Consider the following 25207-nt stretch of genomic DNA (forward strand, 5'->3'; position numbering starts at 1 on the left):
CGGATAACATACTGATGTTTAGTTTATATTATGTTCACCACGTTTGTCATTTTAGTTTAGTCTGTTAGCATGCTAACTTTTACTAATTAGTACTGATCACAAAGTGCACCAAACAAACTTAAAAGTTTGACCTGATGATGGCGTTAGATGAAAGTTAAGGGAACACCAAAGTTATTATAATGCATCCTGAGGGGTACATGAAAGTCTGTACCAAATATCATGGATATCCATCCAAAAGTTGTCGAGACATTTCACTGAAAACCAAAAATATGTACCTCACAATGGCGCTAGAAGAAAAGTCAGGGGATCACCAAAGTCATTAGGATTCATCCTCTGGGCGCTACGAATATACCAAATTTCATGGCAATCCATTCAATAGAGACATTTCACTAAAATCTAATACTATCAACCTGCTGGTGGTGCAAGGAAATTTCAGGAGCTCATCAAAGTAAGTAGGCTTCATCCTTTGGGGAACACGAATATCTCTGCGAAATGTAGTGGTAATCTAAAGTTGTTGAAATACCTCAGTCTGGCCCAAAGTCATCAACCAACCAACAAACCGACATTTCCAACGACAATGGATGCCATTAGCTGTTTATTTTCATAAATGAACAATTTCACACCTACTGGTAATACACTACTATGTATCACAAATACGTCCGAGTCCAAGGCGTCTAATTAACAGCAGGAAATCAATTGTCTTTTCTAGTATAGAATTGTTTTTCTGCATAGTTGTGATGTTTAACAGGATGACAGCTAGGGTGAACACAGGCAGATCTGAATAATTTATACTACAGAGTCTAATAAGCATTAGATGAGAGAAAAAGGGAAGGGTAGTAGTGTTTTTCTTTGCACAAACAGGCATATACAGCAAGTAAGTATTTTCTGGGATTGCAGAAAAAAAGTGATGGTGAAAGGAATGAAAATTTGTAGACTGTAGCAAAATTACTGTAAGAGAAACTGGACCCCGAGGCAAAAAGGACACACAAGAAGAAGATGGCATAAAACAGAAAAGATAAATGTCATAGCAGTTCAGAGCATTTCTGTGAAAAGCATGCTTTTGATACCAGCACACAGAGACTGTACATGTGTGTACAGGTGTGGATATCTCAGAGTAATCCAGTGTGTCACAAAATGATAGGTGCTATTAGATTGATCAAGCAGAGCATTTCCCTGGCAACAGTGACTCACCCTTCTCCTCCAACTTTGGTGATCTTGAGGCGAAAGTCCACGGAGTTGAGATTGGGTGGCTTCCACTTGAGGATGTCATCACACTTCCCAGCCTTGTATTTCTGCAGGGACAGCCAACCCACCCCCCCAAAAAAATTACAATGCAGAAGATGTGTTGTGGTAAATAAATATGAAAACTGCTTTCATAAGTAGTTATTCATTTGTGTCAACCCATAACACTGCTGACTTAATGGCTGAGCAATTTGTGAGCCGAGCAGAATTTTTAAGCAATAGTTTATGAGCTGTAACCCCTCATACAGATTAGGCTCCATCATGATGCACTGTTGGTTTTTAACTATCTAGAGCAGCAAGACATGAAAATGAACTGGTCTTAGGTTAAAAATGAGTCTCTGGGTATCAAAATGTCATGAAATGCAAACAAGTTCCTGACAAAACAGAGGGAGCTAATTAAAGAATTTGTTCAAGTACTTCACATTTGAAATGAAGTGATTATACGTGGTAAATTGCAGGATAGGAGCACAAGAAAAAAATATGTATATATAATTAGACGCTGACAAATTATGATTCAACAGGACTGCATTTTCACACATCAATACTGTGGTTCACTGTGCAGCAACATATTACACACACAAAACAAAAATGCTCTCCTCCATCGCTTTGATTATTTATGTGTGCCTGACATTTAGGAGGACATGAAACACTGGAACATAAGAAATGTAAAGGCATGACGGGTGGAGGCGGGAACAGATGACCAGATTCTGTCACTGTCAGGTTGCCCGGTAACAGAAGTCTATTCCAAAGAAATGTGTGGAAAACAGACAGGATTCCTCAGGACGACCTGTGCTGTCACAACACATGACCAAATGAGGACTTCCTGGCTCCACCTACATACAGCCCTTTGGAAGGGATTTAAAAAAAACACAAAACAAACAAACAACTTTTGATCATCGTGGAAAGAAAGAAATATACAGTACCACGACTTGTCAAAAAAAAAAAAAAATTACCCATACTCCTCCACATGCACACGGCCTTGTCCCTGAGTTTGGCAAGATACTGAGCTTGCTTGGTTCTGCAGAACCTGAGTCTGAAACCAATCTGAAACTTATGATTACTTAATTGATTAAATATGTATCGGACACACTTAAAGTAAGTCATCTTGCTGAAGTTTGTTTCCTTACAATGTCAAGTTTTCTCAACTTTTTCATTTTTTCCAGTGCATATACTCTGTCACTGTGCAGTTTCTAACTTAATATACTTGTTGAGCCAAAGGCAGGTTGAATCTGTCGTTTTACGTGTAAAGTGAAGGGAACACGAGTGTCCTTCTGTTTTGCCCATGGTGGAACTCTCCATGTGGGAGGCGGCCTTCATTTCCCTTTGAAGCAGGGACACTCCACAAAGGCTATTCAACGCAGTTGGCTAGCGAGTAGGAAAAGAGGGCATGTCCCTCTTGAAGGACATTGACTCAGTACATCTTTTCTTCTGAAAATGTAATTGTGGAAAGGAACATTTTTTAATGCAGTTAGTTACGCTATACTGTACAGGCATCACAATAACCACCTGTGAAATGACTTTTTCAATTTATGTGCCTCTAATGTGAAATTAAGTCTACAAAAATGAAATATATAAATGCATTTAATGATGAAGTCCTCCACAATTTTTGATCAATCACTTCATTAATCATCTGAATTAAAGAGAAAGAAATGTAGTACTAACTTTTGAAGAGCTAATATGTGTAAGGCAGAAAGTTTGCATTGGTTTTAGTGTGTCTTTACTGTGCTAAAACAACAGTACTTGTATACCTCCACTAGTCAGTGAATTATCAGCCCTTGACAATCCACTGCCTTGAGGATCTGTCGAGGCTTGTTTATAACTCTGCATGGTAAAATGTGTATGCTACATTTTCAAACAAAGTGAAATTTGCTTTAAATGAATCCAAGCCAGCAAAACCATAGCAACAACCTGATGAAAACCCAATCAGACTGCAGATTAAATAAGCAGATGACCTTCAAATTCATTCCAAAATGAAAAAGTGCTGCCAGTTGTACTCGCGCTTTCATTACTATTGTTAGTCTTGTCAATAAGTGCCTGCACATACAAAACAAGAGCTTTATTACTGAAGTGCAAAACAGACCTTCAAGCCTGGCCTTACATTCAGGAACACATCTATCATCTATTAAATTAATTTTTATGTAATGATGTTTCCATTGCATATAAATTGCCTGCTGTTTCAGGTTAGAAATTCAGAGACTGCGACGGTCAGACTGAGGGGAGGAAAAACTGAGGGAAATGCACACTGTGAAAGCAACAGTGTGGCTATATGGCTAAAAAAGTAGAGAGTAAATGTAAAAACAAATGACGTTAATTACTGTATAGCAAATCAATTACTTGAACTATCTTTACAAATAGGAAATGTTGCCAATTCTAATAAAACTCGTCGGCCCTAAGATTGCCTAAAATGCATCCAACTGAAGCTGACATTAATGCCATGATTTCACTTTTTAGGCCTTAGTAGGTGTTATTACTTGTTAATTTAAAAAAGGATCCCTTTTGAATGTAGACTTGTATGCACACATACTATACTGTATATTAAAGTCATCATCGTATATGCAACTATGCAAATACAACAGAATAAATAAAACCGACCTAGACTATAAACTTTTCACTAGTATTTAAACACCCTGGGGGGCAGTTGACCTATCATCATCCTTTAAGTTGATACAGCAAACAGTTGCTTATCTACACATCCAGCAATTATGGAGCAACATTATCGTTCATTTGGGGTCGTGTTTCTGTAAGTAAGTCCAATATTCATTCTCTTTTAGTGCTAGTTTCGGGTGTACTAACTCCTGAGAGAAGTATCTGGCTTTTTACCTGCTAAATGCTCCACTACGTTAAAATTCAAAGTTTTATGCAAAGGTTTGGGCAAACGACATACTTTGTTGATTTGTTGAAGTGAAAAAAAAAAACAAGTAAGTACAACTCCTGCAGCAAACAGACATAGAAAATGAGCCTTTTTTCAAATGTTAATGCGCTGCCACTTTTATTTCATGACCATAAAATGTGGCTCGTGCAAAAGTTTGGGCATAAGTTATTAAGTCAGTACTTAGTAAACCCCCCGTTTCATAGATATCAAAGGTTGCAATCACTTTCTGTAGCCAGCTAAGAGTCTTTCGATTCTTAACTTAAAAAATGAAATTTTCACCAGTGCAGGTAACTTCAGGTTCTGAGATATTTATAGGCTGTCTTGGACGTACAACATGTTCTACCCTCAGATTTTCAAGGATTTTCAGGTCAGGAGACTGTGTGGGTCGTTCAAAAGCTTCAGCTTGTGTGTCTTGAAGTAGTTCATGGTAAATTTTAAGGTTCGATTTGGATCATTGTCCTTTCAGTTTCACTTTCTTGATTGACTGCAGGACATTTGCATCCAGAATTTGCTGATATTTAGTTGAATCTATTCTTCCCTTTGTCTGTACAATGTTTCCTGTGCCACTGGCTGCCAAACAACCCCAAAGCAGAATCTTCCCACCTCAGTGCTTTACATTTGGCAAAGTTTTTGTAGGAACCATTTCTTCTGTAGAAAGTTGTTGAAGTGAACAATATGACTTCTTGTAATTTGCATGAACAGATCCTTTAACAATTATAAAAAAATATAAAAAATAATATTTCATTTTTAAAAAGAATTATTACCGAGGATATATTTCACAGAAAGCTTACAGGATTTACTGATGGCTGGTCTCTATCTTGTTCTCCAATCACTGATTTTAACACATAATTTTCTCATTTATTCTACATTCTACGTCGTTTATTCTACTTATTTTATTATTATTTGATTGCCCATCACAACCTCAAATATGCCTCTTTTTCTAAGTTTACTGGACTCTGTCTCCTTATCTCTTGTTTAAGAATGATGAATATGAAATCCTTTATGCAGGCAGCAAAAGCACTACAGTTATGTGAGTGTCCGTAAGCTGACTTTGCAGTTTTCCATTCTATTTTAAACTAAACATTTTCGGGGCCAAAAAAAACAAAAAAACAAAAAAAAACAAAACAAAACAAACTTTCTGCTGCCCTTTCTACCTTGAAACTGCCGCCTAAAACTTTTTAACTTCCTAAAGCTACTGTATTTTCAAAAAAGGTCAAATTGGCAAGAAATCAGAAACACAGAAAATATACCTACAGTGTTTGCCCAAGCAAGAATGGTACATTACAGCTCCTCAACAATCCAGCAGCCAATGAATAATAACACAAGTTGTAATTCATCAAAACATCAATGCATTAGTCTTTGCAGTGCTTGACAGGTTATTGGACAAATAGCTTAAGGGATGCTATTCTGTTGAAGCTACAGTTGACATCAGATAAACAGTACTTTTACTGTGATTGGTAGAAGTCCAAACTGTTGTCCTTGCCTGATGTCAGTACGGAGAAATAAATAACCTAGGGGGAGGGAAACCACATATGAGAATCTAGGGAAAGTACACCAAACAGACAATGTGACAAGTTATTGAACAGCTGTAGATCAGAGATATGCTACACTTTTAAAGTCCAGAAATAGCCAGGTTGTATTTGATCTAATACAATCCATATTTCCACAGGAAGAAATGGGTCCCTCTCATTTTCACTGTGCCTCAATGTATGGGAAGAAAAGAAAATGTGGAAAACACTGAGCCAGAATACTAAAATGTGGATCCACTGCTCTTTGTACACTAGCGTATACTCTAAGTACAGACTAAAAGGTCAGTTTTGTTTTTTTTTTTTTTAAACACACATTCTTAGAGGATTATTGTTGATTAAACAATCCTTTTTTTTGCTTTAAATACAATACTGGCTTGCATGTTCTGACCTAATCTATATATTTTCTCAAAGTAAAGCAAATTTCATACACACAGTTATAAACATAATGTCTGAGTTTAACAAGACTGAGTCTATAGCCATGCTAGCAACTCTGTGAGGCTAAAAATCAAATTGAGAATTAAAGAGTTGACTATCTATGATGGATGTCTTGCATGTTATGTTTAATCTTTGCTCTGGATTTTTTAACCCTTGGAAAATATACAATGCTGTATCTGAAAGTTGCAATTTAAAAAGTTGCTGCAGGGTTTCTCAATTCAGATTGCCTTAACATAGATACAAATATTGTAATTCCCTCTCACTACTGTTTTGAAATGTTTTGACTTTCGTGGGAAATTAGTTGGGAAATAAATTGTATTACACACCAACATTTTAAGCACAGTTTTACCTTTGAACTGATTATTTGGCAATTATACAAGATTTAAAAAAAAAAAAAATACAGGCAATATCTGCATCACAATTATGCATTAATACTTGAGTGCCTGCTTGATATCAAAAGGCTGATTGTCAGTAATTCTACACATATCACTGTAATCACAGATGTAATAATATGAAAAATAATATCAGAAGCTATCCATAACAAACAAAAGCTTGGTAAATGTAGAACGTGTAATTCTATTGAGAAAAAAGAATCTGCCTTGGGGGTGTGTTTTTTCAAAGTCTAATTTCAATAACTGTTTTTTGCTCTAAGGCTGAATTATTGGTTAAGTGTACTGCAGATTATACACAAAAGGCTGGACAAGTCCAATAAATCTGTTCCCCAGAGAAAAGCTCCCTCTGTAAGAGCTCAGACACACTGGCCCGCTTCTTTGAGAGTCACGTAGACACTGTGTGTGTGTGTGTGTTGTCTGAAGGGTCAGTGTGCAAAATGGTGCAGTGGCATAAAAGATTTGTCTCAGAATAAACAGGGTTGTTGAATACAGGAACATGGGAAAGTTAGAGAAAATCTTGAGGTAAATGGTGTGCCAATGTGACACAGATATTCTGAAGAATAACAAAGCCCACATAAAATGATTATACTGATTCATTAAACTCATAAAATGCACAATAACCAATAATGTGACCTAAGATCACATATATGGCTCTGATAAAGCTTTTGAATCATACCTTCTGTACTGACCTGGCTTTTTGAGTGGAATTGAAATGATATAAGATTTAAAAAAAAAAGAAAAAAAAAAAGTCTTCTTTGTACAGAGATCACCATCTGGAGTGCTCTCCCATAAGCAATTCTGCCATCTGTGGCAATGGTTCTGTTATAAATTCAAAATCTTTCCAATGTTATCGAAACAAAGAAAACAGATTCCAAAGACACCATGGCTTGGGTGAGATAAGACACCCAGTAACTCCAGGCTGCTGCAGTGGCAACCTTTGTGCTAGTATTTAAATGGACATTCCCAACAACACGAACCTGCTGAGATTAACCTCGAGAGCATCCTTATCCCACTCACACAAGAAGAGATTAACATTGCACTGGTTGGTGTAGAGGTCAACAAAATCAATGACTTTGTAAAAACAATCTCAATATGAGGCAGTGTTACTGCCCTCCTCCACACATTAATATATGGTATAGATAGATGACAAATTAAAGGAAAAACCAACATAAAGTTGGTAAGGTGTTGCGCCACCACAAGCCGCCAGAACAGCTTCAATGCAGTCTCTGGAGCTGTACTGGAGGGATGGACACCAGTCTTCCAAAAGATATTCCCTCATGTAGTGTTTTGATGGTGGTGGTGGTGGAGAGCGCTATCTAATACGTCGGTGCGATGGCCACAGCATATGATTCACATCATTTTCATACTCATCAATCCATTCAGTGACCCCCTCGTACCCTATAAATGGGGTGTTGTTATCCTGTAAGAGACCGCTCCCATCAGGACTCAGAACAACTTTGTATTGATTTGAACTGACCCTTCCCTATAAGGAGACAAGTGGACCCAAAACATGCCAGTAAATTGCCCCCCGACAGCATAACAGAGCCACTGGATCCCCTCACTGTAGGGGGGAAAGCATTCAGGCCTGTACTGTTCTCTTGGTGTACGTCACATATGCACTCATGCCACAGAGCATGATTGGATGTTAATCGCTTAACTGGACCATGCAGTGCACCTGTGTGGAAGCATCTACATTTGAAAGAATTTAAATTCATCCCACTGTTGCATTTGCTGTAACTTGCTGTGAATAGACCTTTAATTTATGAGTAATGAGTTTGTGAGATGAAATCTTATCAGATATTTAGTTTGAGGTTGTAACTGACCAAAGATCAGAAGTCCTGTGGAGAAGTGAAGCCTCTTGCCTTCTGTTATTGATTAGATCTAATTTCCAGGCAATGATGTTTTTTTCTGTCTCCTGATACTGATTCCACTACCTAAACTTGGGGCATCCATAGATATTGATTACAGAACAAACAGTGCTTCTTTTTTTTGCCTCAACAACTAAACCTTTTAAAAAATAAAATTACATATCTCCCCCAAAGTGCTTTTTGTTTTTAAAAAGTCTATCATTAATAAGATATAACGACAGTCCTTTTTTTCTGAACAACTCAGTTTTGTTATTACTTTGAATTAAGCAAAGTCTGCAGGCATTCTAGCAGCTCTTTGGGGCTGTACTTAGGCACAGTGATACTCTGAGCTAAATGCTCATGTCAGCATGCTAATAATGATGATGCTAAAATGCTGAAGTTCACCACCAGGTATAAGCATAGTAATATTTTCTAATTACCACTAAAAAAGCACAGCTGAGGCTCATGGGAATGCCATTAGTTTTGCAGGTATTTGGTAATGAACCAAAGTACTGAATGAATTAAAATTTTTGACTTGTATTTTTGAATGAAGCGATCGCCAAAGTTATTACAATTAATCCTGTTGGGAAGATGAATGTCTACCCAAACGTCACAGCAATCTATCCAAAAGTAGTCAAGGTATTTCACTAATAGCCAAACCTGTGAACCATCAAAGTCAGAGGGATTCATCCTCTGGGAACCATGAATATGTGTCTCAAATTTCATGACAATCAAAAAGTAGATGGTGAGATATTTTAGGGGATAAGTGACATTTATCGACATTGCCATCCACTGAGCCATGCTGTTAGGTGGAAAAAAAACTGCCAGTACCTGTACTAGAAAAACTACACCAAAGAGCCAAAACATTATTAACACTCACAGATGAAGCAAATGATGTTGATTAACTCGTAAAAACGGTTCAAGCCAAAGGCTAGGGTATATTAGACACTAAGTGAACAGTTGGTTCTCGTCAGATGCCGAGAACAATGAAGGCTGTCCTGTTTTGTCCAAACCGAAAGAGGGGCTACTGTGGCACAAGTTGCAGAAAATTTTAATGATGGTTATGGGAGGAATGTGTCACAACATACAGTACATTGCACCCTGCTGCGTATGAGGCCGCATAGCTGCAGACTCGTAAGAGTGCTACCATTAGCTAATCATGAATGACAATGTCAACACTTAGGGTTTTAAGGTTAAGACCTTCACGTTTAAATGCATTTGTTGTGAAGCACATGCAGTGCAAGAAGTAATTTAACACATCATATGGCGCAACACAAAACTATGTTTAATATGGATAGATTAATGAATTTGGGTAAATTAAAACAATTAAACATTGGTTCTTAGTAAAGCGAGAAACACAATGAAAACTCCAATGACCCAAAGGAGAATCTCCTTCCACATGCAGAACATTAAATCTTCACTCTAGGAGGTGGCATTAAGAGCTCCCCCACAGCCCAACATGTTACCTCCCATTGCTTAGCATCCTTTACAAATAATGGCTTATTTACATATGGCATATAAAAGGGGATTTCAAACAGGAGCCACAGTGTCAATCAATAATCCAATGACACAGGCTAAAGGTCAACGTAAACCACACAGTGGCAAACTTATTTCTTTATATTTAAGGTGACCTGAACAACACCAAAACGTGGACACCCTGACTATTCACGGCTGATTACTGGTGATTGGCTTTGGGTGTATTGGGCGGATGAAACAGATAAGGGGATTGCAAATATGTTCCAAAATCACAAATTTTTTTATTCTTTTCCTTTTCAAACATTTTATTAAATCTTTTATCAAAAAACAGACTGAATAAATGCCAGATAGTAGCATTGCCCCGTCCCCATATCCATCTCAATCTGTATTTCTTCCTTGTAAATATAACAATATCTACTTCCACATTTGATTAGGTTTACTATTATTGAGTGTGTGGTTGCAGTAGTAGACTGCTATACTGTACTTGGTTACTGTTTTCCATCGTGGTAGCATGTGGACAAAATCTAGACACTGCAACATGGGAAGGGCTCGCTCATATTTAAAGAGGTGCAAACAAATACAGCTGGATACAGTCGATACAGTTCGACTCTGGTCGTCATTTTTTAACTGAGTCTAATAAATTGGTGAAGTAACAGACATTAACACAGACTATTTTCAATTTCATTTCCAGCAAACAGCAAACTAGAGTCATCCCTATTGGCATTTCATGTGTTATGTTGTTTGTGTTGAGTCTGTCACCCTGCCATTACCAGGCCTGGGGTTGTTAAGGATTGTTATTACCACTTAAATTCATCTTTGCTGCTGCATTTAAGTGCACACAGGCCACTGTCACACTGTTGTTCTCATAAGCAGTGTGGTTAGATGCATGTGATTAAATCTAATACAGTTTAAGCAATTACTGTTGGTATATTACTAAAATCCTTTTTTGTTTCTGTTGAGCCTCCCTCTCTGTCTACGGCAGATTCATAAAACCAGCCCTCATAAACAAGCTGTTTAATTGTTTAATGTAGACTCCGTAATAGAAAAGTAAAACCAAACAGTGTTACATAATATTTTCTTTTGTAATTTCACATCAGATGGCTGACTATTTGCATCATTATTTAGTGATTATCATTATCAGACTTGCAAGCTTTTCGAACCTTTGTCTGAGCAGCTGTACAGACAAGAAATAGCTGCTGACCTTGAGGAGATTTCCCTCTGTCAGATTTATGAAACTGCTAACAAAACAAAAAAAACAATGAACAAATCAGACTGGGCATGGATGTACACAGTCTTGCAGTGCTGCAAAAGGACTCGCATCCACAAGAATTATATAAAAGGGATGAAAGGGCACCTGATAACAAAATGGACTCGTCTGAACGTCTGCGATCACTATCGTTATTGACAGGACATTTGCACATTATCCCACCTGATTCTATTCATGGTTGTTGAACAGCAGTCATTTCAAAACTGTAAAAAGCACCTGCCAAAACAAATTAAACCCTGGTTGACCTAATCCTGTAGTCCTAATCCATGACTGTGATGCGGATTTCCTCAGATGGTTCGATAAATGCCACATTCATCCTAACATCCAGAGGGCCTCAGTGCTTTGCAACACCTTTTTCTTGCCGAGTTTTTCATGATCCATCAAATTGACTGAGGCTACAGAGAAAAATAGATATTATATATATATATATATATATATATATATATATATATAAATAAAATAGTCTCAAAAGCATGTCTTGCATAATTTGCAGCTAAAAAAGAAACAAATGATCTCACACTTGTTTTTCATAAGCAATTTCTCTTCCACCAAACTTATGGTAAAGTAATACTTTTCCTACAGTTTTATAAATTAGAAACCAACTTTGGAGGTAAGAAAAATAATCAAATAAGCATTGCTCCTTCTATGTGAGAGAAATACAGTAAACCAGGCACTATATTAAATCTACCTGACAACCAAACATATTCAAAACAGAAAGGGGAAAGATTATATTGTACAAGAAACAAAAAAGGGAGTTTCTGGAATTGCAAGAACCTGCAAATATAAGACATTAATGTTTATGTATTGATCAAAACAGTGATGCGTCAGTCAACCAGCCCTGGAGAGACATCTGCTTGGATATACAGCTCGTCTCTGCCCGTGTTGTGGTGGACATAAAGTGCAGCTGTGTAAAAATGCTGCCACCTATTTTCACTTCCAGTTCTCCTGAGAACTGTTGCTACCTGATGGATATAGCCACCAGGTATATAATTACTTCACAAATCACAGCTGAAAATGCTCAACAACGACTAAGTTAATTGTCTGAATCATGGGCCAACTTTTAAATTGGTTTTTCTTTTGCTTTAAAACAACTATGAATTATCTAACATGCTAATGTGACATCTGGTAACTTTCCTACATTAAAGCTTTATGTTAATGCAAAATTTCCTAAATGCCAGTGATGTTGATTGATGTAATTTTTTTCTCCTGATATCTGTCACCAAAGACATGTTAAGCAGGTAAAAATTTTTATCTCACTTTATTGATCCAAAGCATTGTGAAATGGTCGCATCTCTTTAGTTTTATGTGTGGCTCAAGCAAGCTGCAATACCTATATTTTTACTGCTGCAACACAGACATAAGTCAACAAATTCAGCCTCAACTCATTGAGTTCCATGCAACTGCGCTAACAGGGACATAGCCTCCATATGATACTTCTTACACGGAAACCTTCATAATTTGAATTTAAGATGCTTATTTTCCCCCAGGAAATTACCAGCATTTGGTGAAAAGGTTTTTTAGCAATCTTGGTAAACATCAAGGGAGCAAATTTACCTAGTAACTTTTCTTATCACTACAAATACATAGGCCAGAAGTCTCTGCATCGACATCTGCAAATTAAAATTCATTTTGCGCTTAAAGCCCCTCCCGTACCAGGGAAGTCAAAGCCCGTGACAAAACACCTGATGTCAGTTGTGGATTGGGCTGCAGCCAGAGCAGCAATATGCTTGAACTACACCATTTCTGAGCTGTGAGGCAGCAGTTGAGTCCCCTGTTGATTATCTACCTTGTAGAAAAATATGAGATGCAGGTGTTCAGACAAAATATTGATCAGCCATGTAAGTGAGGGCTGTCCAGTTTTTTGTCATGCAAAGTTCCTGGATTCAATCGAGCCAAAAAAAACATTTTGCTGCTCTTTCTGGTACTATGAAATACTCCCTCCTTGCTCGAAGATCTGCAAATAGCTAAAATCAGAAAATATAGTGTACAAAAGAATGATAAACTTTAAATAATATTACATGACACAGAACTTACATTTATTTAGACTGCTGTAAGGTTCAACTTGGCATGTCTATAATTTGGAATTCAAGCTCGTAATTGGATACTGCTGAATTCATGTTTGAAATGGTACACTATTCTCTTATTGTTTGTGTATACTATTCTTTTTACTATTCTTTTCCTTTTTACCGCACTTTGTAATCTCTGGTTTTTATAAGTGCTACGAAAATAAACTTTATCATTACTGCTTTAGCAAATTTTGATGATTTAATTAAAAAAATGACCTCCTTAATGGCCTTAACTGTTATATGTAGTACACTAATCTACTGGAGAGATGAGTGCACGTATTCACCTGAGATTTTAAAGACGCAAAGCACGTAAACAAGTACAATGAGACAGATGTTTCACAAAATAAAGTAAACCATAGAGATTAATTACTGACTGCAATACAGATGCTTCACAGAAGCAGTTGAAACTATAACATGTCAAAGCTTAGATTAATATGCAAAAACCTTATTTGGGGACAATCTGATACTTTTCTCAAGCAGCATTTGGGTCAGAAGCCTTATCCCATATCTCAAATACCTTTAATATCACTTGAGCTCACATCTACTGCAGATACCTACCTGTCCTATTCCTGCATTAATGTTATGTGCAATAGAATATTTCATATATTACACAGTGGAATATGGGTCCTTGAGTCCATCACAGAAGAAAAGAGGAATAGCATTACTGTCACAGATAAAAATGATTTTCTGCTGTTCTAAACAAGTAAATCAGTATTCCAACCAAGGCCGTTTCCGTCATAACACAAACTGTCATGTGTCTAGTTTACTGTGTAACATCTTACAGTCAGGGCTGTGTTTATGTGAATTCATTTACGAGGGGGGGTTCCTTTACAATAACGGAGGGCAGGACTGATACACAGAGTGCCAAACGCCAGGTGGTAGTGGCAAGCTGTCCAATTCTTATGTAGGAGCTGGGTGGAAGAAAAGGCTGTGCATGACAATCAACCTGTGGCAACGGTTCTACAGCTTGGAAAAATGACAGATTCTCATACGTAGATGGATGCTTACCCCGCATGGCTGGAAGATAAGCCCGTCGACTTCGTGGCTGACCTGGGACATGAAGCTGCCTTCCAGTAGCTGAAAAAAAAAAAAAAAAAAAAAAGGGAGAGGACAGAGTTTTAGCCAATCAATAATGATAGATGACAATAGGGGTAGCTGAAAGCTTTAGCTGGGAAAACATGAAATGACACTGAGTTATAAAGTCGCCCGCTACAACTGAGGCAAGTATTAAGTTAAACCTAACGGCAAAGCTTACAGCTGGCAAATCCTGCAGAGTTAGAAGCACAAGTCTGATACCTTGTTTCTATCTTTCTAGCCCTGAAACTAAGCACCAATCTCTTTGATTGATAATGCATGACTGAGAGATCAATATCTGTAACAGGACAGATCAGGTTGAGGACAAGAATAGCAACAGATCATTAAGTTCCTGATGACTGGAAAGAGCGGATTTCACCTCTTCCATAAAGCACCACTGCTCTTGCAGAGAAAACGAACCTACGGCACTATATTAGATAAGGCATGCCCAGGGGATATGGCAGAGCCACTGTTTAAAAAAAAAAAAAAAATAAAAAAAAGCACATTTTTCTACATCATGAAGCATATCAACAGCCCTGGCAACCACAGCAAGGATATTAGAGGCATTCGATGAAGAAATTCCACAATTTAAGGGTGCTCTCTTTCTCTTCACTCTGTCTACGATGGGTTCTGCCTTCTTACAACGGAAACTGAAGGGTATTCATTCAGTAGGAGAATTGTATAATTTTTGCCAGGTTCCAGAAACTACAGGAAAAATACATTTTACCTGAAAGATTTTTTTTTTTTTTCAGTTATCTTCAAAGAAGAAATTATGTTAAGCAGCACCTGCCCGATTTTGTCACCTCAGAACCGGATAAATTAGACGTCTGTTTGAAGTCAATTTTTAATTTAAAAGAAATCCAAAAATGTCAATCCTATATGATAAACTTCAAAGTTTAAACTCAACCTCCATGGAAGCCATTAAGTAAGCACTGGGAAAAGACCAGTGTTTATAGAGTTTTTTTTTTCCAAAGGGCGGCTGGAGGGTAGCCAGAGCCAAGTATGATCGTTTTTGGCACATTAGAGACACTGTCCACTTTGAGAATGCCACAAAGACTGTTTGTTGCTTATGAACTTATAACAGCAAAAACAATTCTACTAAAAACACTGGAAAATGCCAGAACGACCTTCAGTACAACAATGGCTAAGCTACACCTCGAAAAGAATCAGGTACGCTCTGAGGGACAAGCTTGAGAATCCATTGCTTTAGTAGAGGAATACCAGCTCTTAACGAAGGGGTCCACAAAGTCTGACACTGCGGAGCCTGCCTCAGATAAAACTCAGACAGCTGCACTTCCCGAAAACCCTCTTATACACTTCTCCGCCACATCCCCAAGTATTATTATTCTCTGTCTTACTTCATTTTGGTGGATAAACATGCTCTCAGTTTTGGAACTAGGAGGAAGTATAATGTTGCCATTGAGTCAGTTAGCGTAGTTAGATGTAAACTACAACATGAGCCCAATTTTTTTAGCCTATATCTGTTTACTTTTTGGCAAATGGGCACCATAAAGATGACATTGGAGATAATGATAACCGTGGGAAGCATAAATCACATTGAATCTGATAATACATATTATGTCTGTGTGTTCAGATTTGACGGAGTTATGACGCTGAGAGTAAGCGAATTTTGACACACCTTCACTTCATTTCGAACTCTCTTGTGCCCCATAATTTCAAAACCTCTATCTTACAGGATCGGTGTAGCGAGGCAACGTGGTAGGGCTGTGTTGTATTGTTGTTTTGTGTTTTATTCGTCACGATGACCTTCTTCACCACGTTCACTAAGTGTTTTTGTGTGTTCATCATGTTCTACGTTCTCTATTACTGGCATTTTTATAATGGAAAATGGAGGCAAACAAGCTCTACCAACTGTGTGAACATTAACAGGCCTTCAATAAAATATATATGAAAGAAGTGTCAAAGCTGAGAAGCTTAATTGTACAATGTTAAGAATGCTGTGCAATCAAGTATGAAGATGTGGACTGAGGCTTTTTTGTGTTTAGACAGAGAAGAGACAATGTGAAGAAGCCAGCCAAGGTTAGCCGAGTGCTCCATCTTCAGTGATATGTAAAAAACCAAAGAGCTGGAGTGCAAGACCTTCAAATCAATGTTTTAAAAGTGAAGACAAGATATGAGATGAAACTGCAACTGCACGGTAATTCAACCATATCACTTTCACCACAATATTCTGTGTTCTTTGAGATGCATTACCAAAGTGAAGTGAGTTTATTTGCATACTGCACTGACATGAAGAGAAACCTGCTTTTGCTGCTGCTGCTGCTGCTCGGAAGGTAGGAAAATCAATCTAAAAATGTAACATATGCCTTGGAAAATGTTTGGCTGTAATGTAATACCAAATACCAAATCTAATATATGATTGCACATAAATACACGGAGCAGAATCTGATGTAAGGGTAAACAGATACAGCTATTACAGAAGCACTGTCAATCATCAATTGCAAAATAAGGGCTTCGACTCAAAAGCAAAACATTGTCAAAAATACAGATTTTACCCACCTTTAGCTGCAATAACCTACATTTGACTATTTGTAATAGAAAAAGGTGAGGAAAGAAAGATCTACATAGCGTTTTAGTCTTTCAACTCACTCTTTTGGTTTTATGGCCAACTTTGTGTCAATGTTGTCTTTAAGGGCTTGTTGCTCTGCCACCAAGGGGCAGAAAAAAAACACAAGTAATGTAGGTTTATGAGAATTTTTAAAAATATCTTAAAAAGGAATAGGGCAAAAGTGTACTCAGGAGCAGAAAATGAGGATGAGTCACTGGCAGTCAAAGGAGCTTCATCATCATTTTTTTGCAGTTACGTCAGAAGAGGTATTTTTTAAAATCCTTCATGCAACAACTTGACGATCCGTCTCTGGTATTCTGTATGTTCATGTAGGGGGTAAATATATATAAGCAAGCAGGAAATGGTCAATAAAATAGAAAGCAGAGAAATGCATTAGCGAGCTACAGTGGATATCAGGTGTCCTATAAAACCCAATAAGGTGAAGATGAAGGTACTGAAAGGTGGAACAACATTATATAACATATTATCTCTCACCTCCTGTCTGAATGATACAGACGATAATTGAAATGATTAAATCTGATTAACAATTCCTGCATCTCTGCAGTTATTGTCCGAAACTGACAAGTCAATCAGCAGGCATGGACATCACAGGTGCCCGGTGAATAGGAAATAGGAAAGTGTTCAGCAGATATGAGGACTATCAACAATCATCTCTCTGATGATACATTCACTATGCAGGAGATGACAGATTGTCAGCATCTGTCAAGGTTATGCTCGGAGACAAACCAAATTATAACTTAGATCTAAAATACAAGAAAGTGTGTAATACAACATATATGTGTTTAAAGCAAGGCTGGAAAATCACGTCAAAGACAGCAGCACTATAAGCTCGCAAGAGACATAGTCTCTTCTGACCCATGTATTTTGTCTTGCATTAGACCAAACTGGTGTGCTTTAGGTGCTCTGGGGATAACCACTCTTTCAAAAAAGTGAGCAGATAATGCAGTATAATACATCAGACAAAATTTGCTTTAAAAGTAGGACATTTATTCATATTATAAAATTAATGAGGTTACAAAGAAACTGATTTAAGCAGTCAAATGTCTTAATTTTTAGGTGAATTTAACAGAGAACGAAAGTCCCAATGTCATGTCCGGGCTAGTATCTGTTCAACTAGCTTCTGTAAATCAGTACAGTCTCCCATTCAGCATTTCTTTCATCTGTCTTTCTGAGGAAATTAAACACTTACTTGGGTCTTACTTTCCATTTTCTAAGACATACAAGAAAATTTGCAGGTGCAGTAGCACAAAATTTAAGCCATCCTAACTTGGATCGGTCCATGTCCATAATATCCACTAGCAATATTTTCACAAGCTGTTTATTCAACCTTCTACAGCTTTCGTTCCTCTCTGTCATGTCTGAACTAGCCGTGACCCCTCGACTCACCTGTGGGCATGGGATTATGGGAAATGGTGTTTGTTAAATGCAGTTAAAATAGAACCAATGAATAAACTATATTAAATTGTTAATGAAATGTTATGTTTTAGAAATATGTACAAATGCCAATGGGATTTTGAATGAGTTTTGTAATTTCGTGAACAGAACCTAGAAGGTCTGGTTTCATTTTGGCTCTCAATAGCAAGCAGAGGCTATAATGGGTTTGGTGCAGGGCTTTAATACAGAAAAATACCTTGTGTCTGCTATATTTATGTCACTGGATGATTTCACATTTTCACTAAATATTTTCATACTAAACATTACTATTTTTTAGACGATGTGTACCAGGGGACTAAGTGAAGTCATCAGCCCTCACGGGAGGGCTGCATACATTTATCTAAAGCAACAGAAAAGTGTTTGCTCTCTGCTGTGTCTGCAAAGAAAGCAACATCAGTGCTCTCCAGAATGATGAATGAGTCACAGCAGATCACACAAAGCTTGACAATCATGCTGACATGGAGAAGGCAGATAGCCAGACTAAAAAGAACTGGTGCCTTTATGAGGGAACGGCATGTGGGCGGTAAGATCTGGGAGTTCCATTTCAGTTCTCTTGCCATCTTAGCACACCCACCCACCACCTTCGTCGAGCACAGTGAACCTTGGAGGGAGAGATGAGCAGAGAGAAGACTTCCACTCACACATCCTCCTACAGTAAGGAAGTTCCTTGGAGCGATAACGCAGAGAGGGGGCAGCGACCCTGCTTTCATGGTAAACCTCCTTAGGAAGAAAACACAAAGCTGTGCCTGGTACAGTAGGGCTGTGTGGGCAGAGGTGAACAGCAAAGTCCCATTAAGAGATCAAGCTTTCATTGGAGACTCCAGGGCAGAGACGGGACAACGGAGGCGCTTGGGGAGACAAATCAACCGCTAACATGCTAAGCAGTGTCTCTCCCCTTGAGAGAGTGAATGTCAGGGTGATGGAAGTGTCACCATTTACCTTTCCAGTGTTCCATGTTTGGGCTCATTTCACAGAAGGACATAATGATGAATGATATCTGACTTGATGATAGCCTGATAGCACTGAAATGACATTAAGTATGTCATTCACCTTCACTCTCTCTTACAGTATTCTGTCTTTCTACAGAGCGACGGCTGATTTCCGCCAGACAGAAAAATGACATGCCATCAATTCTGTTTGTCTTTCAATCTTACCTCAATGAATTATATATCAGAAAAAGTAAAATAAAGATATGAAAGTAAAATTTCATAAAAGAAACATTCAGGAAAACTGCACATATAACCCTAGGAGGCAAACAACATTCATAGTTTTGTAATGCCATGTGCGGTTTATGACAAAACAAACACAAAAAACTAGTAAAAAATAGTAAATAAATACATTTTTAAGAATCAACAACAAACAAATAAGACAAAAACACAGAAAAGCAAGCATCTGTGACAAATGTAAAAGTCAGATCTACAATAGGACTGCAACTAGTACTTTTTTCATTAGTTAACCGTCGGTCTATGAAATCTCAAAATGTTCATCATAATGGCCCAGATCTTCAGATGTCTTTTTTTGTCTGACCAACAATCCAAAATCCAAAAATATTCAGAATATAATGCTCTATTAAAAAAAAATAAAAACTAGCCAATTTTTACATATGAGGAGCTGGAATCAGAGAATTTTTGCTTGAAAAATTACCTTAACAATTTATCAATTATCAAACCTGTTTGATTGTTTCAGCTCAAGTTCGATGACCGACATGGAACTAGGAAATGGACCGCAGATCTGATGACTTGATGCATGACAAGAAAAATTCCTGACAGCGAATGCATCACCGAGAAACAAATGTGCGAACACTACCTGTCAGTTGAAAAAAGAATCAAATCAATCAGACTTTGCTCTGTTCAAATTGCTTTGTGGTGATATTACTGAATTTAGGTATTTCTTTAAATAGCCGTAAATGGCATCCTAATACCAGTGGCAACGCCAGGCTGACTCAACTAAAAGACTAAAACGACTGATTTAGAGAAAGACATAGACAAGAGTACATATGAATACTGGAAAATGTATTAAGGCCTACAAGCAATTGCCTTGAGGGCTTTGTGCTATTCATGATTTCAATAACAACTGTGGTAATAGTAATGAATATATTCTTGTTTTAAGGATAGTCTATCTTGTCTTTAGTTTTTAAGGCTATTTCACAGCATTTGTGTTTCTACAGATTAATAAAAACTGAATGGTCATTCCCTGGTGTGGTTTAGAATAATGACTGTATGGGCAGGGGAAAAAAAAAAAAAAAAAAAAAAAAAAAAAAATCAAAATCGCTCAACTGGAATACAAAGAAAGCAGAAAATAGTGTAATGCAGAAGAAGTTTTCTCCTCATTTCTACTCAAGGTGCCATTCACAAGGCAAACGACAGGGTGACAACAAACCATGAGACAGCTATGGTGTACTTTAGAAACGTAAACTCTTCATTCAGCTATGTATAAATGGATGTCACCACCACAACAAGACATGACAATACAGCTATGCGCAATACTACATGAGTGAAGAATCCCTTTCTGTAAACTAAATGATGATAGACTGAATGCATTATTCAGGTTGACTGCTATCAGCCGGAAAAACAAAATTATAAAACCCACACCTGCTATTACTAAAACTTAATTTTAATCAGTCGTTTTAAACTTAAAGTATGATTAGAGAACTGAGTAATTGGCATGCAGTAAATATCTCAGTAAATCTCTCTCTAAAAGGAGTAAGTGACTTGTGTGATGTAAAAGGTACATAAGGTTCCATAACAATTAAAAACTAGAAATTGAAGAGCAATTGACAGAGCAACTCCCCTCAAGATCATCATTATATTATTACTATCTACATGATATATAAATTAAATCATGATACAACTGAAAGATCCAAAGAGCTACTAAATGGACAGTGAGGTGGGATTCTTTTGTCGGCTGCTGTTTCCAAGGTATGAGGTAGGAATGAACTCTGAAGCTCAACTTTTAAGTCAGCATGGATAAAAACTCCTTGAAGTGCCAAGAAAAAAAAAGAAAAAAAAACATTCCACGATGAAAATGCTGACGAAAATCATGCGATTCAATCAAAATCTCCAAATGCAGCCTGAGATGAGATTGCTTTGTCGTCCATGCTTGGAAAAGAGACATGATACTGTTAAGCTCCTTCCGTTTGAATAACTGGTATCATGTATTTAAAATATTTCTTCACCTCATAGTCTGTTACTATGCAGAATGTATGCATAGCAGCGCAACATGCTCTCATTAACAAAGCAATGCTGTGGCTCATTTTCTGTGCATTCACAAGCTTTTCCTCAGCACACCTGGACTAATACTATACACCTTCCCTTCCTTAAGCCTTTGTATTTTCCTGCTGTCTGCTCATCCTCATTGCTCTGAGGAGGTTTAGGCGTGGGGGCTGAATCATAGGCGGAGAGGATGGATTGACATTCCAGTCAGACTGCTGGGTTGCTGCTGGAGGCTCCTTTCTAGCCTAATGTGAATAGCCACTTTGCGGTTCCCTATTAAACAGAAAGCTCGCATCAGAGTTTGCTGGCAGGGCTGCGAAAACCACTGGCTGGGCCAGATTCAAACAAGGTTACACAGTCTGGAAAAGATAAACGTCTTGGAAAAATTGTCTTTTGATGGATCTTTGTCATTTCACAACAAGCGTGATTGCGATTCAATTTTACACATTCATTTATGGTGACAGGGAAAAGCTGAACAGAGACGTTAACACTTGGAGGATTAAACCAAAAAGGGATGGCATAAGACTAGAACAGGGTAGGACGATGAGGCAGGACGATGCACAGCGTGAAATTGAATTGTGGTATAATGAGAAACTGTGGCAAACTGGAGAGGTGTGTTAATGAGTGACTGGCCTTGTCAGTCAAGTTGTCTGCACAGCACAAGTTTTATAAGCAGCACTTCATTTAGGACACAGTCTCTCTTTCCCAAGTAGTTCTCTGCCTAAAACCATGGTAAACCATGGCTTATATAGAAAATGGGGCTGCAACTAATGATCAATTTCTTAGATTATCTACGACTTATTTTCTTGATTAATTGGTTAATGGTAGAATATCAGCAAACGGTAAAAATATTAATGTTTATGCAAGTACAGTAGGTGGAAACAATATAGACTAAGCATTTAAAAAAAAAAAAAAAAAGACTCTTCAGGTAAACTACACAGCTTCACATGTAAATTTTGTGTGAAACTCATCCTGTGTAGATAGGTTACCACATGCAAGAGAAATCTCCCATCGGGACAGCTGAGGGTGCACAAGTTGGTGGCAAAGAACAGTGAAATGGACAATAATGTGTGTGTAATGTCAAAGAAATTAGTACAGTTTTTAGTTATTATGTTGGAGGAATGGGACTTTGGCCAGTGCAAGTCTGTGCTAAAGCACCACTGCCAGTTAGACACATTACCGGCCTGTCTCCCGAAGAGAAAAGATAAACCAAGAACCACAAACCCACAGCAGTGCCGAGCACAGCCCACACACTCAGACACATTCATTCGCATTCATACAGACAGCAGACAGACAGTCGGTGTGAAGAGGAAACAACCAGGAGGCAGCCCTTCACTGGGCTCCAACAGCATGCTGCCATTACTGTGCTATCTAAGCTACAGTGGGAGAGCACTATGTCTGTCCTGAGCAAGATAGTGCAGGGGCTGACTGTCTCAGAGAGAAAACACGGTTTAAATTTGAGTTTAAAGGTTTACAAAGAATTTGCTTTTCTAATTGTTGTGAGGGAGTTGCAGCCAGCTAATCAAAATTTGGTTGTGGCTGAGGCATAATTTCATGGAGCTAAAACTTTAAAATAAAATTGAAAAATTGTATTGTATTGATTTATTGTATCCTATCACAAAATTTGTAATACAGCTGGATAGACCACAAAAGACCAAATTTAAGGCCTTAGGGCTGGAACCAGTGTTTGTTTTCATTATCAGTTAAACTGGAGATTTTTTTTTCTCAAAGAACGATTAATTGTTTTATATTAACTGTTATAACAAGGCAGAAAATAATTTAAATATGCCAAAGAAACTACCTGAAGCTCAGGAAGTAATATTTTAATTGCTTGTTTTGTCCAAAACTCACGCATATCCAGTTTACCAGCACATAAGACAAAACAAAAGCAGCAAATCCTTAAAATTGAGAAACTGGAATTAAGGAATGTTTGAAATCTTTTGCTTGACAACGATTAATCAAATATCAAAATAGTTTCGGTTCATTTTCTGTCAATCGATTAACCAATCACGATATTACAATAACCAAATTCCAAAATTATACTGCCTGTTCCTCAACATCTGTATCTTTGATTATACGTCTATCTAGAGAAGAACAATTGCACAAGGACTTAATACAGTATGTGCTTGGGCTGTTGAGTGGAGTGGGTAAATTCTATATACATAATCAAATTAAATGAAATTACACTGACTATAGTAACTGCGCTAGCTCTACTTATTATTACTATTTGGTGCAGTAACATTGTTGTTGTAGCTCAGAGACTCGCTAAACAAAATGTTTGTTTCTTGCAGCTGGAAAAACCACAGGGCTACTTCTTGGTATGTGAATGTACAGACCTACGCATCAAAGTAGAGGTTGGTCCCAGCAGTACCAAGTGTATCTGCATACACTCTTAACGTCATGCAGGGCTCTGGGAGAGTGCCTCTGGGGCACTATTGAACACAAATGAACAAACATAAGGTCTAGAACGTATAAAAGTGATGAAATATTTACAGTATGTCATCAAAACAAAACAAAAAAAACGCTAAAAATGTTTTGTTTACACCTTTAATGAAACAGTGACGATCTGTTGGCTGCAACTTAGCTGCAGCTGATCATCTTTTGTAAAAATTAGGTCGTTTATATACATTTTTCTTTTCAATTTTATATATGTGTAATAAATTATATTATCTGAAATCAGAATTAAATTCATATACATACATAAGGTACATATACATATAAGTATAGATGTGTCAAAAACAGTTGTGTAAAATTGAAAAGCAGCTACTGCGTCATTGTAGTTAATGTCTTTAAACAAAAACTGAAAAGTTAAGTTTGACTTGGAAATGAGTGGAGCACAGAAATGATTTAAAATTAAATACCATGAAAAAAGAAGCATTCTAGAAACATAGATGTGGATTTTACTGCGGCAGCTGTGCTGGTTTATCTCAAGAGGGATTTATTGTTTAGAGGGATGGGCGGCAAGGATGTCATGACACTACAACGGGTCAAAAAGAAAGGATGGACAGCAGAGTGAAGGCAGAGAAGGTGGTGAATCGCAGAATCAACACAAAAGGTCCATAGAACATCTGAAGAAAAACCACCTGTTAACCTGACCCAGAGGACGAATGTTCCTTTCTTTGGGTACATCAACTCTGACCCAGCAAGGCACAAGGAGAGCAGCCAAGCAGGACAAATAAAGTGAGCCGCTACACTCCATTCTGCCACACATTTAGCCGCAAATCTCTCCAGTGAGTTCAACCTTTGTATAGATGTGCCATGCATCATCAGATGTTGCGTAATGTCGTGGAGGCTTTGGAGAAAACTAAAAAATCTCAAAGCAGCCGAGGTAAACAAACATTAGTCATCCAGTCCATGTTGTGTGTTCCTCCAAGCAGCATAAGCCCTTACACAACAGTCAACATGTTTCCCTCTGTGAGTGGGTGCAGCGGCGGAGAGGGCAGAGGGAGACGATGCAGGTGATAACAGGGCAAATTGTTCCTGAACTTAACCGTGGAGGATGGGTGTATTACCAAGGCCAAAGGTGCGGGCTGATGAAAGCTTTATTGCAGTGTATTTCATAAATTAAGTGGGACATACAATTAAGCTGTGAGATTTTAACAGTCTACGCAAAAAGATCCCACATTCTTCCTGTTAATAACAGGAAGTAAAATACAATAGGTTTACACGCCAGTAAGGCAGATTTTACTCCACTAGTTCAGCCATTATGTACAAAATGCTAATAACAACACTGTGAAGTGACCAAAACACAGAAAGGTTAAACTCAAAGCA

General features: G+C 37.7%; 1 protein-coding gene across 3 annotated transcripts in view; it reads right to left on the reverse strand.

Annotated features, from left to right (window-relative positions):
• rngtt (RNA guanylyltransferase and 5'-phosphatase) overlaps positions 1-25207 on the reverse strand; it is an 86615-nt gene that overhangs the window by 17515 nt on the left and 43893 nt on the right. For all 3 annotated transcript variants that reach the window (XM_040125873.1, XM_040125872.1, XM_040125874.1), the window contains exons 12-13: positions 14135-14203; positions 1192-1292 (exon numbers count right to left, since the gene is read on the reverse strand). In XM_040125873.1, coding sequence (XP_039981807.1) covers positions 1192-1292; positions 14135-14203 — 170 coding nt within the window. The remainder of the gene's footprint in view (positions 1-1191; positions 1293-14134; positions 14204-25207) is intronic.

This window comes from Xiphias gladius, chromosome 4, assembly GCF_016859285.1.
Source record: "Xiphias gladius isolate SHS-SW01 ecotype Sanya breed wild chromosome 4, ASM1685928v1, whole genome shotgun sequence".
NCBI lineage: Eukaryota > Metazoa > Chordata > Actinopteri > Istiophoriformes > Xiphiidae > Xiphias > Xiphias gladius.